At 46.1% G+C, this 15,124-nt stretch overlaps 1 protein-coding gene across 6 annotated transcripts in view; it reads left to right on the top strand.

Moving 5' to 3' along the window:
* Positions 1 to 15,124, top strand: part of Slc38a1 (solute carrier family 38 member 1) — a 99,139-nt gene that overhangs the window by 42,962 nt on the left and 41,053 nt on the right. For all 6 annotated transcript variants that reach the window (XM_087899207.1, XM_087899211.1, XM_087899210.1 and 3 more), the window contains exons 2-4: positions 1,286 to 1,501; positions 11,802 to 11,877; positions 12,208 to 12,323. In XM_087899207.1, coding sequence (XP_087755333.1) covers positions 1,380 to 1,501; positions 11,802 to 11,877; positions 12,208 to 12,323 — 314 coding nt within the window. In that variant the 5' untranslated portion in view covers positions 1,286 to 1,379. The remainder of the gene's footprint in view (positions 1 to 1,285; positions 1,502 to 11,801; positions 11,878 to 12,207; positions 12,324 to 15,124) is intronic.

Genomic DNA, 15,124 nt, shown 5'->3' with positions numbered 1-15,124 from the left:
GATGCATTGTCCCCAAACTCTCCTGTCCGTTCCGTCAGTGGTGCCTCAGGAACTGCACCACAGCCGTTCGTGGGAGGGAAGCAGGCCCTCTGATCGCCTTTCGTGTCTGATGAGAAAATAGACGAGCAGGTGCATTAACCAAAATCTTCTGACTATGAGTTTTTAATTCCCTAATTCCCCGACATGAAGTGATTTCATTGAGGAGATTGATTTAATCTCTCGCGGTTGATGTATAAACTACTTGCTGAGTTCCAAAATAAAACTCGTTCAGGTTGTAGGTCGATGCCCGGTGATGGCATTTATTGAGGATTTGCATTCTCATTCAACTGGGGTGGCTTCATGGGATGAAGATGCTTGTGCCTGCTGTCCATACCTCTTTGCCCCGCTAAAAAAAAAAATCACCGAAATCACGTTCACGCGATTATTATTTATTAGATTTTAAGTCATCCGTTTGTTTGTGGTTGGGGGACATGTATGCCGCAGCACCCACACGGAAGTCAGGGGCTGTTGGTGAAATGAGTCCTTCACTTCACCTGTGGGTCATGGGTGTTGTGATTTATGGCGCAGGTGACCCTGGCAGGACCCACCTGATACTCCATGCAGAGAGAGCTTGGGTGTGGAGAGTTTATTTAGTGGGTATTGGGAGGGTATAAGAGTAAGGAGGTTATGGGGGGAAGAGAGAGAGAGAGCCAAAGAGAGGAACAGAGAGAGGAAAGAGAAGGGAGGAGAGAAGGAGGAGGCAGAGGCTGCCTCTTCAGAAGACTTTGCAGAGAAAGAGGGAGAATGGAAACCAGCTTGTCTCAGTGGGAAGGGGAAGATTGGGAGTGGGTGGGGCTTGTCTCTTAAAGGGACAGGGTACCCAGGTGACAGGGCAGGCCAGCCTACTTACAATTATAACATTCCTGTCTTTTTCTTATAATAAAGAGGCAAGGGCAAGTTGGCTGGTAGCAAGTGCCTCAACTTCCTGAGCCACCTTTCTGGTCTTTCATTTCCATTTTTAAACTCGGGTTCATAAAAGAGTGTATGTGTGTTGCCTGCCACTAACGAGGTTTCTGTAAACGTGAGCTAAAGATTATGGAACATGACTTACTTCATAGCTGACAGTGAAGGGAAATGTGTAAAAGACATAAGGTTATGAGATAAACTTGTTTTTAATGAATCTTGGAGCAACCTCTCCAAGTGTCATCTTTGCTAACTTTTCTGTTTGTTTGCCTTTGTCAGCGGTTTGGGTGTCCACAGGGCCGCCTTTCATCCATTTAATAATCCTTTATTTGCTTTGTTTTAGGGGTCTCAGGCATCAACACTTGCTGCTTCCTGCGTCTGCAGCCCCTCAGAGCAGAGGAAGTTTGGACTGACCGTTTGAGTGCAGACCCCTGAATATGATGCATTTCAAAAGCGGCCTCGAGCTAACGGAGCTGCAGAACATGACCGTGCCCGAAGACGACAACGTCAGCAATGACTCCAACGACTTCACCGAGGTCGAGAACGGACAGATAAATAGGTGAGGACTTTTCCGCAAGTGGCAGCCAGGGCAGGAACGGTTTTCAGTTACTCTCATGAATTATTCATTTACGAAAGTTATGCTTCGTTTGAAGATGCAATTTGAATTTCTTATGTGACATCTGTTGGACATAGCCTGGAATAGCAGTCGAGGGGCATAGGAAGTAATTTATTCATGTTTTTCGAGTCTTTCGATTGGATCTAATAAAAATGTATAAATACGTTGGACCCCAACCAGCCCAGACTTCTCAAAACTCTATGCCTATGTGAATTAGGCTATAGAATTTCATCACCTCTCATATCCAAATGTGTGCCATAACCATTGCCACACATTTTAATCAAGAAACTATCTGAGCTGCGTTTGCATGGTCTTTCTACAGATGATTGCAAACTGCAACGGGCGTTATCATTCTGAACAGCATTTGAAGTGTGGAATTTAAATGATAATCATCGTCAGTAGGTCCAAATGACTCTGTGAAAGACTGTGGGAGAGAAATAGTCCATGAAGGAGAAAGAAAAAGGATGGGAGGAGGGACTAGTGGGGGAGGGGGCTGGCCTGGTACAGGTCAGTCTGAGACTGATTAATTATCAGGGTAGAACTAGCTTTTTTGATTTTAAATGACTTGAGATCATCCTGGGACAGAGTGACTTTTTTTAAAATCTGAATTTTATGGATTCTTAGCAGGAAGCCTTCCCTTGCAGGAGTTAATGGGGCAATCTCCTAAAACACTGGAAGAATGTAGGGCCTGCAAGGTCTGCGGGTCTCCTTTTAAAAAGTTTAATTGGATGTGTGTGATGTCACGGTAAGAGTGACAGCCTGTGGGAGCCGGTTCTTTCTTTCTAATGCGTGGATGCCAGGGATCAAACTCAGGTGGTCAGGCCTGGTGGCCAGTGCTTTTTGCCTGTGGGCCGTCTTATCAATCCTGCAGGACTGTGTATTAGAAGGCCTTCAACGGCACACTTTGTTAAGGCCACTAGGGGACAGAGATAGGAGGGTCAATCACAAGCAGGTGTCTTTGTGGGAATCGTTTCTGACAGTCTGAAGTTCATTCTGATGTAGCGTGCCTTGGAAAGCCCAGCCCAGGACTGTCCTTATTGACAGTTCCCTTTCCTTCCTGTAGTGAAGGTTAAGCCTCCCTACAGACACTTCCTCATCACCGTCTAAGCGTGTTGACAGTGTTAAGTGATAGTTCTTTATATTGGAATCAAATTTACTTACTTCTTCAACCTTATGGAGTGATCATGAAGAGTTGCTTCCATTTCTTTTCTTTTTAATTATGTGTATGTAGAAGAATGTACATGTGAGTGCAGTTGCCTGTGGAGACCAGAAGAGGGTGTCAGGTTTCCTGGAGCTAGAGTTATCTGCAGTTGTGAGCCTCCTAACATGGGAGCTGGGAATTGAACTTGGGTACTCCGGAAGAGCAGCAAGTATTCTGAGCCACAGAGCTTCTCTCTAGCCTCATAACTGCCATGTTTGTTGTTGTTGTTGTTGTTATTGCTGTTATTTGGAGTTTTTGAGAAGGTCTATCTTTGTAGACCTGGAACTCTCTGTGTTAGCCAGGCTGACCTTGAACTCCCAGCCCTTGACTCTATTTCTTGACTCTCAGTGTTTGGCTTATATCACCATGAATCCTTAGACCATCACTAAAAGCAGACCAAGTGAAAGGAAAATTTGCGAATCAACGGGCCATCTTGACCCACTTAAATCTGGCTCTCTGCTCTGTCCTTCTATGTCTGATACAGTGCTGGGTTTTCGGCGAAAGTCTGGGCTTTCCCAGTGGCATGCTGTTTGTGCACTGTGCTCCTTAGCAGTCTGGAGCCACTGCTGACCTCCACCCAGCGGTGGTAAGAGGCCATTTTGGTTTTATAAGGAAGCCTTTTTCTGGCAGCGGTGTTACCTTGAGGCCCTTACAGTGAGTCATTTACAGCTCAGCCTGAAGTCCACCCTTGAGTTTTATAAGGTTTGCTTACAGGGTTTTTAGGTGATTGTCACTTGCAGTAGGTGGAAGGAACACCCCTTGTCCTTGTTCGCCCAGACTCGGGCCTCCTGTGGGGTGAGCTCACTTCCCCACAGACGGTGACTAGCCCACAGCTGGTGCAGGAGAGCTTCGGCTGACATTTCATGGAATTTTTGTCCCGCTCTCTCAAAGTCAGTGCCTTGCATTTCTGTTTTTTTTTTTAACCCTCATTTTATTTCTTCTCCTTTACTGACATAATCCAGAATTCTTGCTTCATTCCTGGCTTTTTTTCTTTGTTTGTTTGTTTGTTTTGATGGTACTAAGAATTGAACTCCGGACTTTGTGTGTGGTAGAGCCCAAACCTTCCTTCATTTCTGGCTCTGACAATTAAACCCAACATATGTCAGCGAGAAGCAAATAAAAGTAAACAAACGTTAAACACAAACAGCTAATTTTATTGAAGGCCCCACTGAGTGACCAGCACTCCTTCCCCGGAGTATTCCAGTCATCTTTGCTTGGTTCCAGCTCTGACTGACTGCCCTTTGCGCTTTCTGTAGCTAGCTCACATTTGTGGGAGGGTGGGGCCACTTATGTCAGTCTAAGAGAAGAGAGTTCTCCAAGCACTGAAAGTCTCTCCGCCAGTGCCTCTTTGTAGGGACTAAAGAAAGCACTGGAGATGATATTGATCTTGGCTGACGGATCACCCAGTTCATAGCTTTGTCTGGAAACTTCCCCGGATACAGTAAGAATCATTTCTGTGGTTTAATTAATCGCACAGTAGAGCCGCTTAGGCATTCAAATAAATGCTCGCTGTTATTCCAGACCAGTTGTTTCCTTTATGCCCTAAGTATTGCCTGATAGTGAGAAGCTTCAGCTTGCGTCGGCCAGCCTCATAAAGAGCCAATTAGACCTCCATCCGAGACATTTTCATACAAGTGGGAAACACTGAGTGTTTGGGTGGAGGCTCCACCTCACCCCCTCCTCTCTTTCTCGAAACCCTGCTACCCTTCCAGTCCTCCAGCGAGCTGCTCAAGACCACGCCTCCTAGGCCCCCAGACCGGCCATTGAGGCCCCCTCCCATCACCCAGGAGTTGCTTTGCTCAGATTAAACCTGGTCTTGTTAATGCATTGCATCGGTGGAGAGACTTAATATCGGGGTGCTGAAAACTGTTCACTGAGCTGCTGGTTAAAGTGCGGGTTCTCCGTGGGGAAGTCTGGAGTCTAGTAGCATCTAATCCTGCTCCTACTGCTCTCTGGGAACCAACCTGAGTAGCCGGCTCTTACTGCATCCTATAGATGAGCTCCCCTGGAAAGGGCATCGTCTTAACCGTCAGGGTGTGACTGTACTTACCACCGTAGCTGAGACAGCGTGTACGTAGCAAATCACTGGTGCAAAGGCAGAGAGAAGGCTGAAGGAGGGGTGGAAAGGGACAGTCTAGCTTTAGCTTTAGACCTGTATTGAATCCTGACGCTGTCACAGACTTCCTGTGATATTCTCAGGGAGTCTCGCCTATGGCCAAGGGGCAGACTACAGGGCCGTCAGGGATCGACAGAGCTGTGCCTTTGGTAGATGAAGAACACTGGCTGTGCAGAACCTGTTTAGGCTCAGGTTCTCGGCTCCGCAGTTCAGGAATTAGCAACTTCAATTGGGCTGGTTAATGTCTCTAAAATAGGACCGAGCCCAATTAATTGTTAAGAAAACAGATGGGACCATCCATGTAAAACCCTTGGCCCAGTGTCTGGCGTGGAGGTTCGGCCTGTCAGTATAAGAAGAGTCTGCGTCAGTAGCTGTAGCCTGCTCTTCCTGGCTGGCTAGCACTCTGTGCTTCTCCACTCCATGAAATGATGATTGACTTTAGGTTTTAATGATTGTCGTTATGGCCCGCCTCAGTTTGGTGAAATATTTGTAGGTTATCCTAAATCAGTGGTTCTCAGCCTTTTCTAACACTGCGACCTTGACTTAGTACAGTTCCTCATGTTGAGGTGACCCCTAACCTTAAAATTATTTCGTTGAGGTAGACAGTGGTGGTACATGACTTTAATCCCAACACTCAGGACGCAGAGACAGGCGGATCCCTGTGAGTTCGAGTCCAGCCTGGTCTGCAGAGAGAGTTCCAGGACAGGATCCAAAGCTACAAAGAAACCCTGTCTCAAAAAAACCCAAAAACCAAAATAAATAAAGAAAAATAAAAGCAAAACAAAATTTTGTTGCTACTTCATAAATGTAATTTTGCTACTGTTATGAGTCATAACGTAAATATCTGACATGCATGATGTCTGACATGCAACCCCTGTGAAAGGGTCATTTGACCTCCGAAGGGGTTGTGACCCACAAGTTGAGAAACCCTGCCTTAAATGTCTCCAGAAAACTCTCAGCATATCTTCCTATCAATGCACTGTTTTCTTCACTCCTATGTGTAGTAATTTGTTCTGAACCAGGAACACAACTTCATTAAAACTTAATTTTAAAAGAACTTGGGATAACCGTTATTATACCTTTGCTTCTGCTACTCCGTAACAATTCAGCTCTCTTTCCTCCTGTGGTCAGTAGAGTTTGTAGCCAAATTAAGCTTTCGCCTACCCTCAATCTTCCCCTTCATGGCTTCCTGTTTGTTTCTTTTTATATATTTACTAATTTCCCCCCATACTTCTTGATCTTGTGATATATATATATATATATGATATGTGGTATACATGATATACGATGCATGATACATATGATATAGGATATATATTATCTATATGATATATAACGTATGTAACACACACACACACACATATAAATTTTTTTTGAGACAAGGACTTGCTCTGTAGCCCAGGCTACCTGGAACTCACTGTGTAGCCCAAGCTGGCCTGGAACTTATTTCTCCCACTTGATTGCTACTGTTACAAGCACATACCACCATACCGGCCCATGGTCCGTTTCTCCTCCTCTGGAGAATGCCCACACATCAGGGAACGGACTGGGAACCAGCATTCACGTTCAGTCACTGCTCTTTTTCATCTCCTGTGTTGCCAATCCTCAAACCCAGGACTGTCATCTAGTGAGAAACCAGCGGCTGAGATTCTGGTCCAGGGATTATCTTTCTGTTGCACAGTGTGTCCTTAACTACTCTGTTCGTTTACTTTTAATATCAGATAAGCATTTGCTTTATATTCTTCTCACGCTGTGTCTGAGTGTGACGCCTAAGCCCTTTTTAAGGTTTATCACTAGAGCTGTAGGCTTTGTTTCACTTTGTTTTGTTCACAGAGCGGTTGAGTACTCGATGGTCTGTCCAGTTCTGCTTTATGGGTACAGACTGACCCAGAGTAAACTCCTTTTAATAATAAGTTTGTACCTTAAAAATCACTTGTCACAGATACCTTTTCCCACAGCACTTTTTAAGTCAATAAAAAGAAGTTTTATGTCAGTTTCAGTGCCAGAGGTCAGTGATTTTAAACAGCCAGTTGCCTTTTAAAAATGGTGAGATGAAACTGTGGTGAAAGCTGCCTGACCTGGCTGTTTGAATGGAATTTTCCATTACAGAAAGAAAGATTGGCTTTTCTCTCTTTTTTTAAGTTTACAGGAATACAAAGATTTAAAAACTGAAGAGAAAAAAAAGGGATAAAGAGAATAAAGGGACTTTCTTTAAACCCTTCATCCTAGAACAGTGGTCCCTCATTCTAGAGTGCCAGTTCCTCATTCCAGAGTGGCAGTCTCCCATTCTAGAGCTGCGACCCCCTCACTCTAGAGTGGAGGTCTTCTGCTCCAGAGCAGTGCCCCCCCCCATCTTAGAGCGGCAGTCTCCCATTCTGGAGCAGCGATCCCTCACTCCAGAGCAGTGGTCCCTCATTCCAGAGCGGCAAACCCCTCATTCTGGAGCAGTAGCCCCTCATCCTAGAGCTATGCCCCCCATTCTGGAGCAGTGATCCCTCATTCTAGAGTGGTGGCTCCCTCATTCTGAAGCAGAGATCTCGTATTCTAGAGTAGTGATCCCCCATTCTAGAGCAGCAGTTCTCAACCTTCCTAATGCTACAACAACCCTTTAATACAGTTCCTCATGTTGTGGTAACCCCCACCATAAAATCATTTTCATTGCCACTTCATAATTAATTTTGCTACTGTTATGGATTGTAGTGTAAATATCTGATATTCGACCCCTCAGAAAGGGTTGTTTGACCCCCCTCCCCAAAGACATCATAACCCTCAGGTTGGGAATCACTGTTCTAGAGTCTGTAATGCCAAGCCTGACAACCTGAGTTCTAATTCTGGTGGAAAAAGAGAACCAACTCCCAAAAGTTGCCCTCTGACCTCCGCATGCTAATACACATGTGTATGCACACCAGATGCACGTGTGCACATACACATGCATGCACACACAAAATAAATAGATACATGTAATTAAATGCTTCTATATTATGTAGCTAAATTTCCCTGCAGTCTAAGGCAGTTCCTAATTACAAATTACTAATAGGAGATGTTTGCTTAGTTAGTAGAGGGTTCTTCTGAGTTCCTGTATGGGAAGGTCCACACTTAGGGAGCTGTTGACACTGGGCATCACCTGGTGCCCTAGGTGAGTTCAGAGCTCTGTGTATGCTACAGGTAGTGTGGTTAAATAGGTCAAAAAAGTCAGTTCACGCTGGAATGTCATAAAACATGTTTGAGGGGTCTGATTGTCTGGAAGGAACTTTGGGAAGGGGATACTCAGGGTCAGGGCAAAGCAGATTGCTGCTATTGCCTTGTTTTTGGCTTTTTCTTGTCTCAGTCACAGCCATAGCCACACTTGGGAGGTTTCTCTAGAGCCATAGGAGGGAGCTGTGATTAGAGCACTGAGGCCAGACCAGTCAACATTCAATGCCCAGTGGAGAAGCCAACTGTGCTGGTTTGAACAAGAATGACCCCCATATGCTTTAATGCTTGGTCCCAATTGGTGGAACTGTTTGGGAAGGATTAGGAGGCGTGGCCTTGTTGGAGGAGGTGCATCCCTAGGAGGTTGACTTTGAGGTTTCAAAAGCCCACACTATTCACAGACAGCTCTCTCTTTTCCTCACATCTGTGAGTCAGGATGTAAGGTCTCAGCTTCTGCCCCAGTGCCATGCCTGCGTGTCTGCCTGGTGCCATGATCCCCACCACAATGGTCATGAACGCTAACCCTTTGGAACCTTGAGCCTCCAATGCTTTCTTTTATAAGTTGCCTTAGTCGTGTTTTATCACAGCAATAGAAAAGGACTATGACACCAGCAGAAGTATTTGAGCAATCTAATGTCATGCCCCAGTAAATGAGGCGGGAGACAGAATTAGTGTTTTCATGTATTTTAATGGCCAGGGTTTGTAAGTTAGTATCATCCCTCTTGTTCTGCAGAGGCCTCAGTGTTCATCCCCTCCACTTGTACAAGTGTGTGATCCTGCTGAATCCCCTCCTGCAGCAGCGCCTCCTCTCAGGCCACTCCCACACCCTCCTTTCTTTGCGCAGCATCCTCTACCTCCAGCTCCAGGGGCTGCTGCCAGTCCTGGAATCGAGGTCTGCTCTAACATCAGACTCACTGGCGCTTTGATTTATCTGGGGGAAAAAAGTGCTTGGGCTTTTACTCTGTTTAAGAAACAGTGGAAATTCTCTTTGGAAAACAAGCATCCTTCATCAGAAAAGCAAATGGGAGACTTGCTGGGCCAGGATACCACAGATCTGAGTTTGTTATTAAATTTAGCCTGGTTGTCTTTTGGGTCGCTTAAGCAGGAGTCTTTATTTGGACAAGCCCAGCACCCACGTGCCCTTGGGCTGCCTTTCCTCACATCTCTGCAGCCAGACCGTAAGCCTTCCATCTGCGGAAAGATTTAGAATGCTGGGGACAAAAGCAGGGCCACATGAAGCGCTAGGGGCTATGCCAGTTGCCCCAAGGATCCTCTTGTTCTCCCCGCGGAGAACAGGCAATTCTGAGTCTCTGGCATTGCTTCTGAGTTTCTTCTGCCTAACTGTACCCAATACTGCTTTTGACTTCTCTGGATTCCTTATCTGTCTTCATTCTGGACATTCCCACACGTCTCTACCAGCATTAGCCGGTATGGCCTTTTCGTTTCAGGACACCAGTGTTTTTTTCCGTAAGCAAAGAGGGTCTGTGGACGGTGGCTTAGTAAATTTGTCGTATGTGCATACACAGCGGCCTCTAGCTTATTCGAATAAAACAGTATGAGCTTTGAAAGGCGATAGCAGACAGATCAGATCCCTTGAATTAAGAAAGAAAAAGGCAATAAATAAGACACTACTGATCCCCACAGTTCCTTTCAATGGGACTTCGTTGTGACATGTAGCATTATTCAAAACATGCATAAAACTCTAAGCACTATTTAAAGATGTTTCTTTAAATCCGGTTCAGGTGGCTTCATGTTTGCTAAGGAACATTTACTGTGACTGATTCGGACAATGACTAGGGAATTGAACTCTCTAGAAAGGCCGTCTTAGATAGGGCTGCTATTGCTGTGAAGAGACAGGACTGAAAAGCAAGTTGAGAAGGAAAGGATTTATTTGGCTCACACTTCCTCATGACTGTTCGTCAAAGGAAGTCAGGACAGGAACTCAAGAAAGGGTGGAACCTGAAGGCAGGAGCTGATGCAGAGGCCATGGAAGGGTGCTGCTTACTGGCTTGCTCCCATGGCTTGCTCAGCCCTCTTTCTTATACAACCCAGAACCACCAACCCAGGAGTGGCACTACCCACAGTGGGCTGGGCCCTCTCATATAAATCACTAGTTAAGAAAATGGCTTGCCTACAGCTTTGGTATTATGGAGGTGTTTTCTCAATTGAGGGTCCCTCCTTCCAGATAACTCTAGCTTGTCTAGTTGACATAAAACTAATCACCAAAAGGGCCAAAAATCATCTTAAAATGTTGTAGGAGAATACACAAGAGGGGCCAATGAGAGATGACTCAGTAGGTAAGGGCATTTTCTGTGCAAGCCTGGTGACCTGAGTTCAATCCCTGGAACCCACGTAAAGATGGAAGGAGAAAACTGACTCCGCAGCATTGTCTTCTAATTGCCACGGCACATGGGGCACACCTATGCATGTCTGCGTCCATAAACAAGGAAAGGCTACAAGCATCCGTTTGTCTGTGCTGATTTTTCACTGATAGAAGGTCTCGTTTAGTGTACAGATTACAAGTTTAAGGTTCTGCAATTAACCCTGAATGCATTATGTTAGCCTTGAGAAGGTCTTGTGTTCTTCTGCGTAGCTGTGTCTGTGTCTCCTGCTGTTTCTCCTGCTGTCTGGATCTTACCCATCCCAGGGCCAGCCCCTCCCCTAGGAGAGAAACCGTGGACCTCTGTGGCTTCTGCCCTGACCTGGACGTCCCATCAGCTGCTGTGATAGAATTACTCCCATTTTACAGACAAGATTCCTAAGGTGGCTGCCCAGGCCCTTGGGCATAGTCAGAGTCTGAATTCAAATTCTGAGCCCCTCACCCTTCCTCAAATCCCCAACTTTGACTCTTCATTGTGGATGTTTGCTCTACCTAAACTTCCCTGTCTCGACCCTGATAGCCTAGAGGTGTCTCGCAGCCCCGTGTCTGCGCCTGTGTCTGCGCCTGTGTCAAGCGCAGAGCTGGTGCTACTGTCTTTTTTGCAAGGGAGTGGGGCTTCGTGTCTAGTGCCCCTATACGGGAGGATCTGAGCTCTGGAGGAGCTTGTCTCTATTATTATTATTATTATTATTATTATTATTTTAATTTTGGTTTTTCAAGACAGAGTTTCTCTGTGACTTTAGTTCCTGTCTTGGCCCTAGCTCTGTAGACCAGTCTGGCCTTGAACTCACAGAGACCCATCTGCCTCTGCCGTCCACGTGCTGGGATTCAAGGCGTGCACCACCACTGCCTGGCTCCAGTATTCTTTCTAATACCAGGTGCATGTAGTCTCAGTCTTACCTAGTCTACTCAGGGAAGAACCTGCACAAAAGGCAAGCGTATATTGTGTGTGGTGTTTTAGTTTACTTTGAAAATGATATGAAGTGTGTAGCTCTCTTATAGCTCATAGCGGCCTTTCCTCTCACTCACGGTAAGCAGCTTTTGTCTGTTGAGTGGGAGATATAGAAAGAATGAGGCAAAGGATCTGCCCTGAGAGTTTTAGCATTTATTTGATAAAACTAGAATGGAGATAATGTGTGCACACAGCATGCAGGTGTGCACGTGCACCACACACACACACACACACACACACACACAGCGGGAGGTGTTGAATAAGATGATTTTATTTATTTGAGCAAGCACCCAGCGGACAGCGTGCTGCGGGCAGTGTGTTTTGGGAAATATCTCATCTAGCATTGCTGCTGAACTCCTAATCATTAGCATAAAGGTAAATGTGTTCCATCTCTCTTTTCAGCAAGTTCATCTCTGACCGTGAGAGCCGAAGAAGTCTCACCAACAGCCATTTGGAGAAAAGGAAATGCGACGAATATGTAAGTGTCCTCGGTGTGTGCACCGACCCTAGCCACGCGACTGGGGATAGCGTTTGTGTGCGTGTGGTGCAGTATAAAAGCGTATGTGCTCACTAGCGTACCCCTCGGATACACGGGGACGACACCTCAGTTCACATAGCACAGCGCTCAGAATGGCACCTTGGTGGTGGCTACGTTTTCTCACACAGCCCATTAAAATCAATTAGACTTGGAAGAAGGTTCTCCAGTTTCATTTCTCTCTGGGTTCTCGGTAGTATTTGAGAAGCTTTGGCTTGAAGAACTGCCTTGAGACCATGTGCTTAGTGAGCATGTCTCATTTCTACCGTTCAGATTCCAGGAACGACCTCCCTGGGCATGTCTGTCTTTAACCTGAGCAACGCCATTATGGGCAGTGGGATTCTGGGACTCGCCTTTGCCCTGGCTAACACTGGAATCCTCCTGTTTCTGTGAGTATTGACCATGAATTCTATTTTACGTCTGTTTTATGTATGCTTCCTGCCAGGTCCCAGAGAAACCCAGGATGAGTGGCTAACGGTGGTGTCAGTTCATGCTTGACCTCTAGGGTCCCTCAGTACCTGTGGCTATGCCAGTGCGTCTCATCCTACCCCTACTATAAACCTCTCCCAGCCCAGGGGGCTTCCCTTCCTCTCCTGCGGCTTCTTACTCCTACGGAAGCATGCCATTTCCGCCGTGCATTCTCTCTGCTCCGTCTAGGCTCCACTCTTGGATCTCTCTTGCTGTTTTCTTTCTCTTCTCTTTCACCCCCACCCCTCCCACCGCCCTCCCTAACCCCCAGTTGTACTCTCCCTTATATCTATAATAAATCCCTCCTCAACCTAGGAGAGGTAGGGAGAGGGACCTTGGCAGGTGAGGGCTGAGGGCAGGAGACAAACACGCCATGCAGACGGAGCTTGAGTGCGGAAATGGGGGGGGGAGGCGGGGAGAAGAAAGCAGAGACCTGCTTGCCTCTTCCGAAGAACAGCAAGAAGAGCGGGAGTAGGCGGGGCTTGTCTGTTAAAGGGACCTTTTGCACCTGCGCACAGTCAGGGTACTGCCTGCCATGCACAGAAGGGTGATGCACTGTGACTGGTTCCCAAGGGATAGGGCCGAGGTGTGCCGGGAAGCTAACAGTCATGTTTCCATTTTCACTCACTTCTTTTATCATACAGAAAAAAAAAAAAAAAAAAAAAAAGAAATAGAAACGTTTCTAAACAGTTTTTATTTATTTGCTCATTTATTGATTTGGCTAAGGAACCAGGACATACTTTCAGGTTTGTTTGAATGCCTTTCAGGAATACACTGAGTACTTACAAGAAAGAAGAAATTCTTTCTTATTCATCAAAATGCAGAAATTTGCAAGGACTGAGACATTTGACATCAGCCTTTTTCCGTATGTAGTTTTTGAACTCTTGTCACTGAATCTGTCACTTGGTCATGATATTAAAGCTTTCGTCACTCAGGTCTTTGAGCTGCTTTGGAGCATGTACTGTGCTCGAAGGTAATTGCAAATGTGTCATGGTAACTATCCCAGATGTACCAAGAAGCTGTTTGTCTTGGAGACGAGCCGTTCCTCAGAGTCAGTGACAACGGGCAATTTTCTGTTTGCGTAAGGTTTGTCTCAAACTGTTAGGTGGGGCTTGGCAAATGTTTTCAGTTGGAACTTGAGGAAAATGGACCGCATGGAAAATCGTCACATGTCCTGACTCTTGGCACTCACACTCAGGTGCCGGGGAGGTCACACCCGCCTGTCACCACACTGGCCTGCCCCGTGCTCCTCTGGGTCTCTCAATGGAAGCTTTGTTTTATTGGAAGTAATGACCAAACTGGCCAGTTTTCACAATACTTTGATGGTGATTGTTGTCGTCACCCCCTCCCCAGGAACCTCTGAAGATGCCGCAGACACACTTCGCAGACACAATGTAGTTACAGTTGGTTTTCATTGTGTGGCAAATGAACATCAGTGTGTCGGTCCCTGTATCCTCTTCTACACCGGTTTTGACTTGAGCAGCTAACTGAGCCCTTCTGAGATTTGGCTCCCTTTTCTGGACAAGGAAATTTTGTTGGCAGTGTCTTGGAGCCCTGCCCATCTCCAAAGCCCCGTGGCTCTGCGACTTTTCAGTCATCCTGATGCTAGTCATCTATTTATTCAGAAATGTGAATTTCGCTGATTTTCTTTGCTTTTTCTCTTTTTAAATTTATCATCATCATCATCATCATCATCGTGTGGACTTGTGCATGAATGTGGAGGTCTGTAAATGGAGACCATACTTTGGTTTCCCAGCCGCTCAGGCCCAAATAATCACATAGAAACTCTTATTAATTGCAATACTGTTTGGTCTGTTAGCTCAGGTTTCTTATTAACTAACTCTTACATCTTAAATTAACCCATTTCTATTAATCTGTGTATTGCCACAAGACGGTGGCCCACTGGAAAGGTTCTGGCTGTGTCTTTCTTCTTCGGCAGATACATGGTGTCTCTCTGACTCTGCCTACTCTCTCTATGTATGTCTGTTCAGATTTCCTGCCTGGCTTTACTCTGCTAAGCCATTGGCCGAAGCAGCCTTATTTATTAGCCAATAAAAGCAACACATATACAGAAGGACCTCCCACCCACATCAGAGGTCAGAGGACAACTGTGATGTTGGTCCTACACTTTTCCAGGATCTGGGACTTTGACCCAGGATATCAGGGTTTGTGAAGCAAATGTCTGGGCTCATTGAGCTGTCTCAGGCCTCAGTGTTTTTTCTCTTTAAAACTCTACTGTAACGTGTCAAGTTATGTGTGGACACAGTGCTAAGCATCGACACCCTGACAATACAACCACTATAGCTCTTTGCTTTGCACCAAATCTTTATGGAATCTGTGTGTCAACCATAGAGGAAGGTACTGTCGCCAGTTCCCTGTTTCACGGGTGGCAGAACCGATGCTTGGAGATACTCCTTGAGCTTGGTGCGCTCTCTCTCTCTCTCTCCCTCCCTCCCTCCCTCCCTCCCTCCCTCCCTCCCTCCCTCCCTCCCTCCCTCTGTTATTTCTGGAAATTCTCTTCCCTGTCAAATCTCTGGAGTTCTGTATTCATCACCTGCTCTTTCTGACTTTGAGACTCGCACGTCTGAGTGATGTTTCTGTTATATCTGTGTCTTTGATCAGCAGTTTGGGCAGTCATAGCCCTCTGTATCAGCAACAGTTGGCCTTCAGGATTTTGAAGGAGTTGCTGTCTGCCCTTCCTCTGGCAAGGTCCTGTGTGCTT

Source organism: Myodes glareolus, chromosome 19 (genome assembly GCF_982192425.1).
Source record: "Myodes glareolus chromosome 19, mMyoGla1.1, whole genome shotgun sequence".
NCBI lineage: Eukaryota > Metazoa > Chordata > Mammalia > Rodentia > Cricetidae > Myodes > Myodes glareolus.
This window is presented reverse-complemented; position numbering and strand designations above follow the sequence as displayed.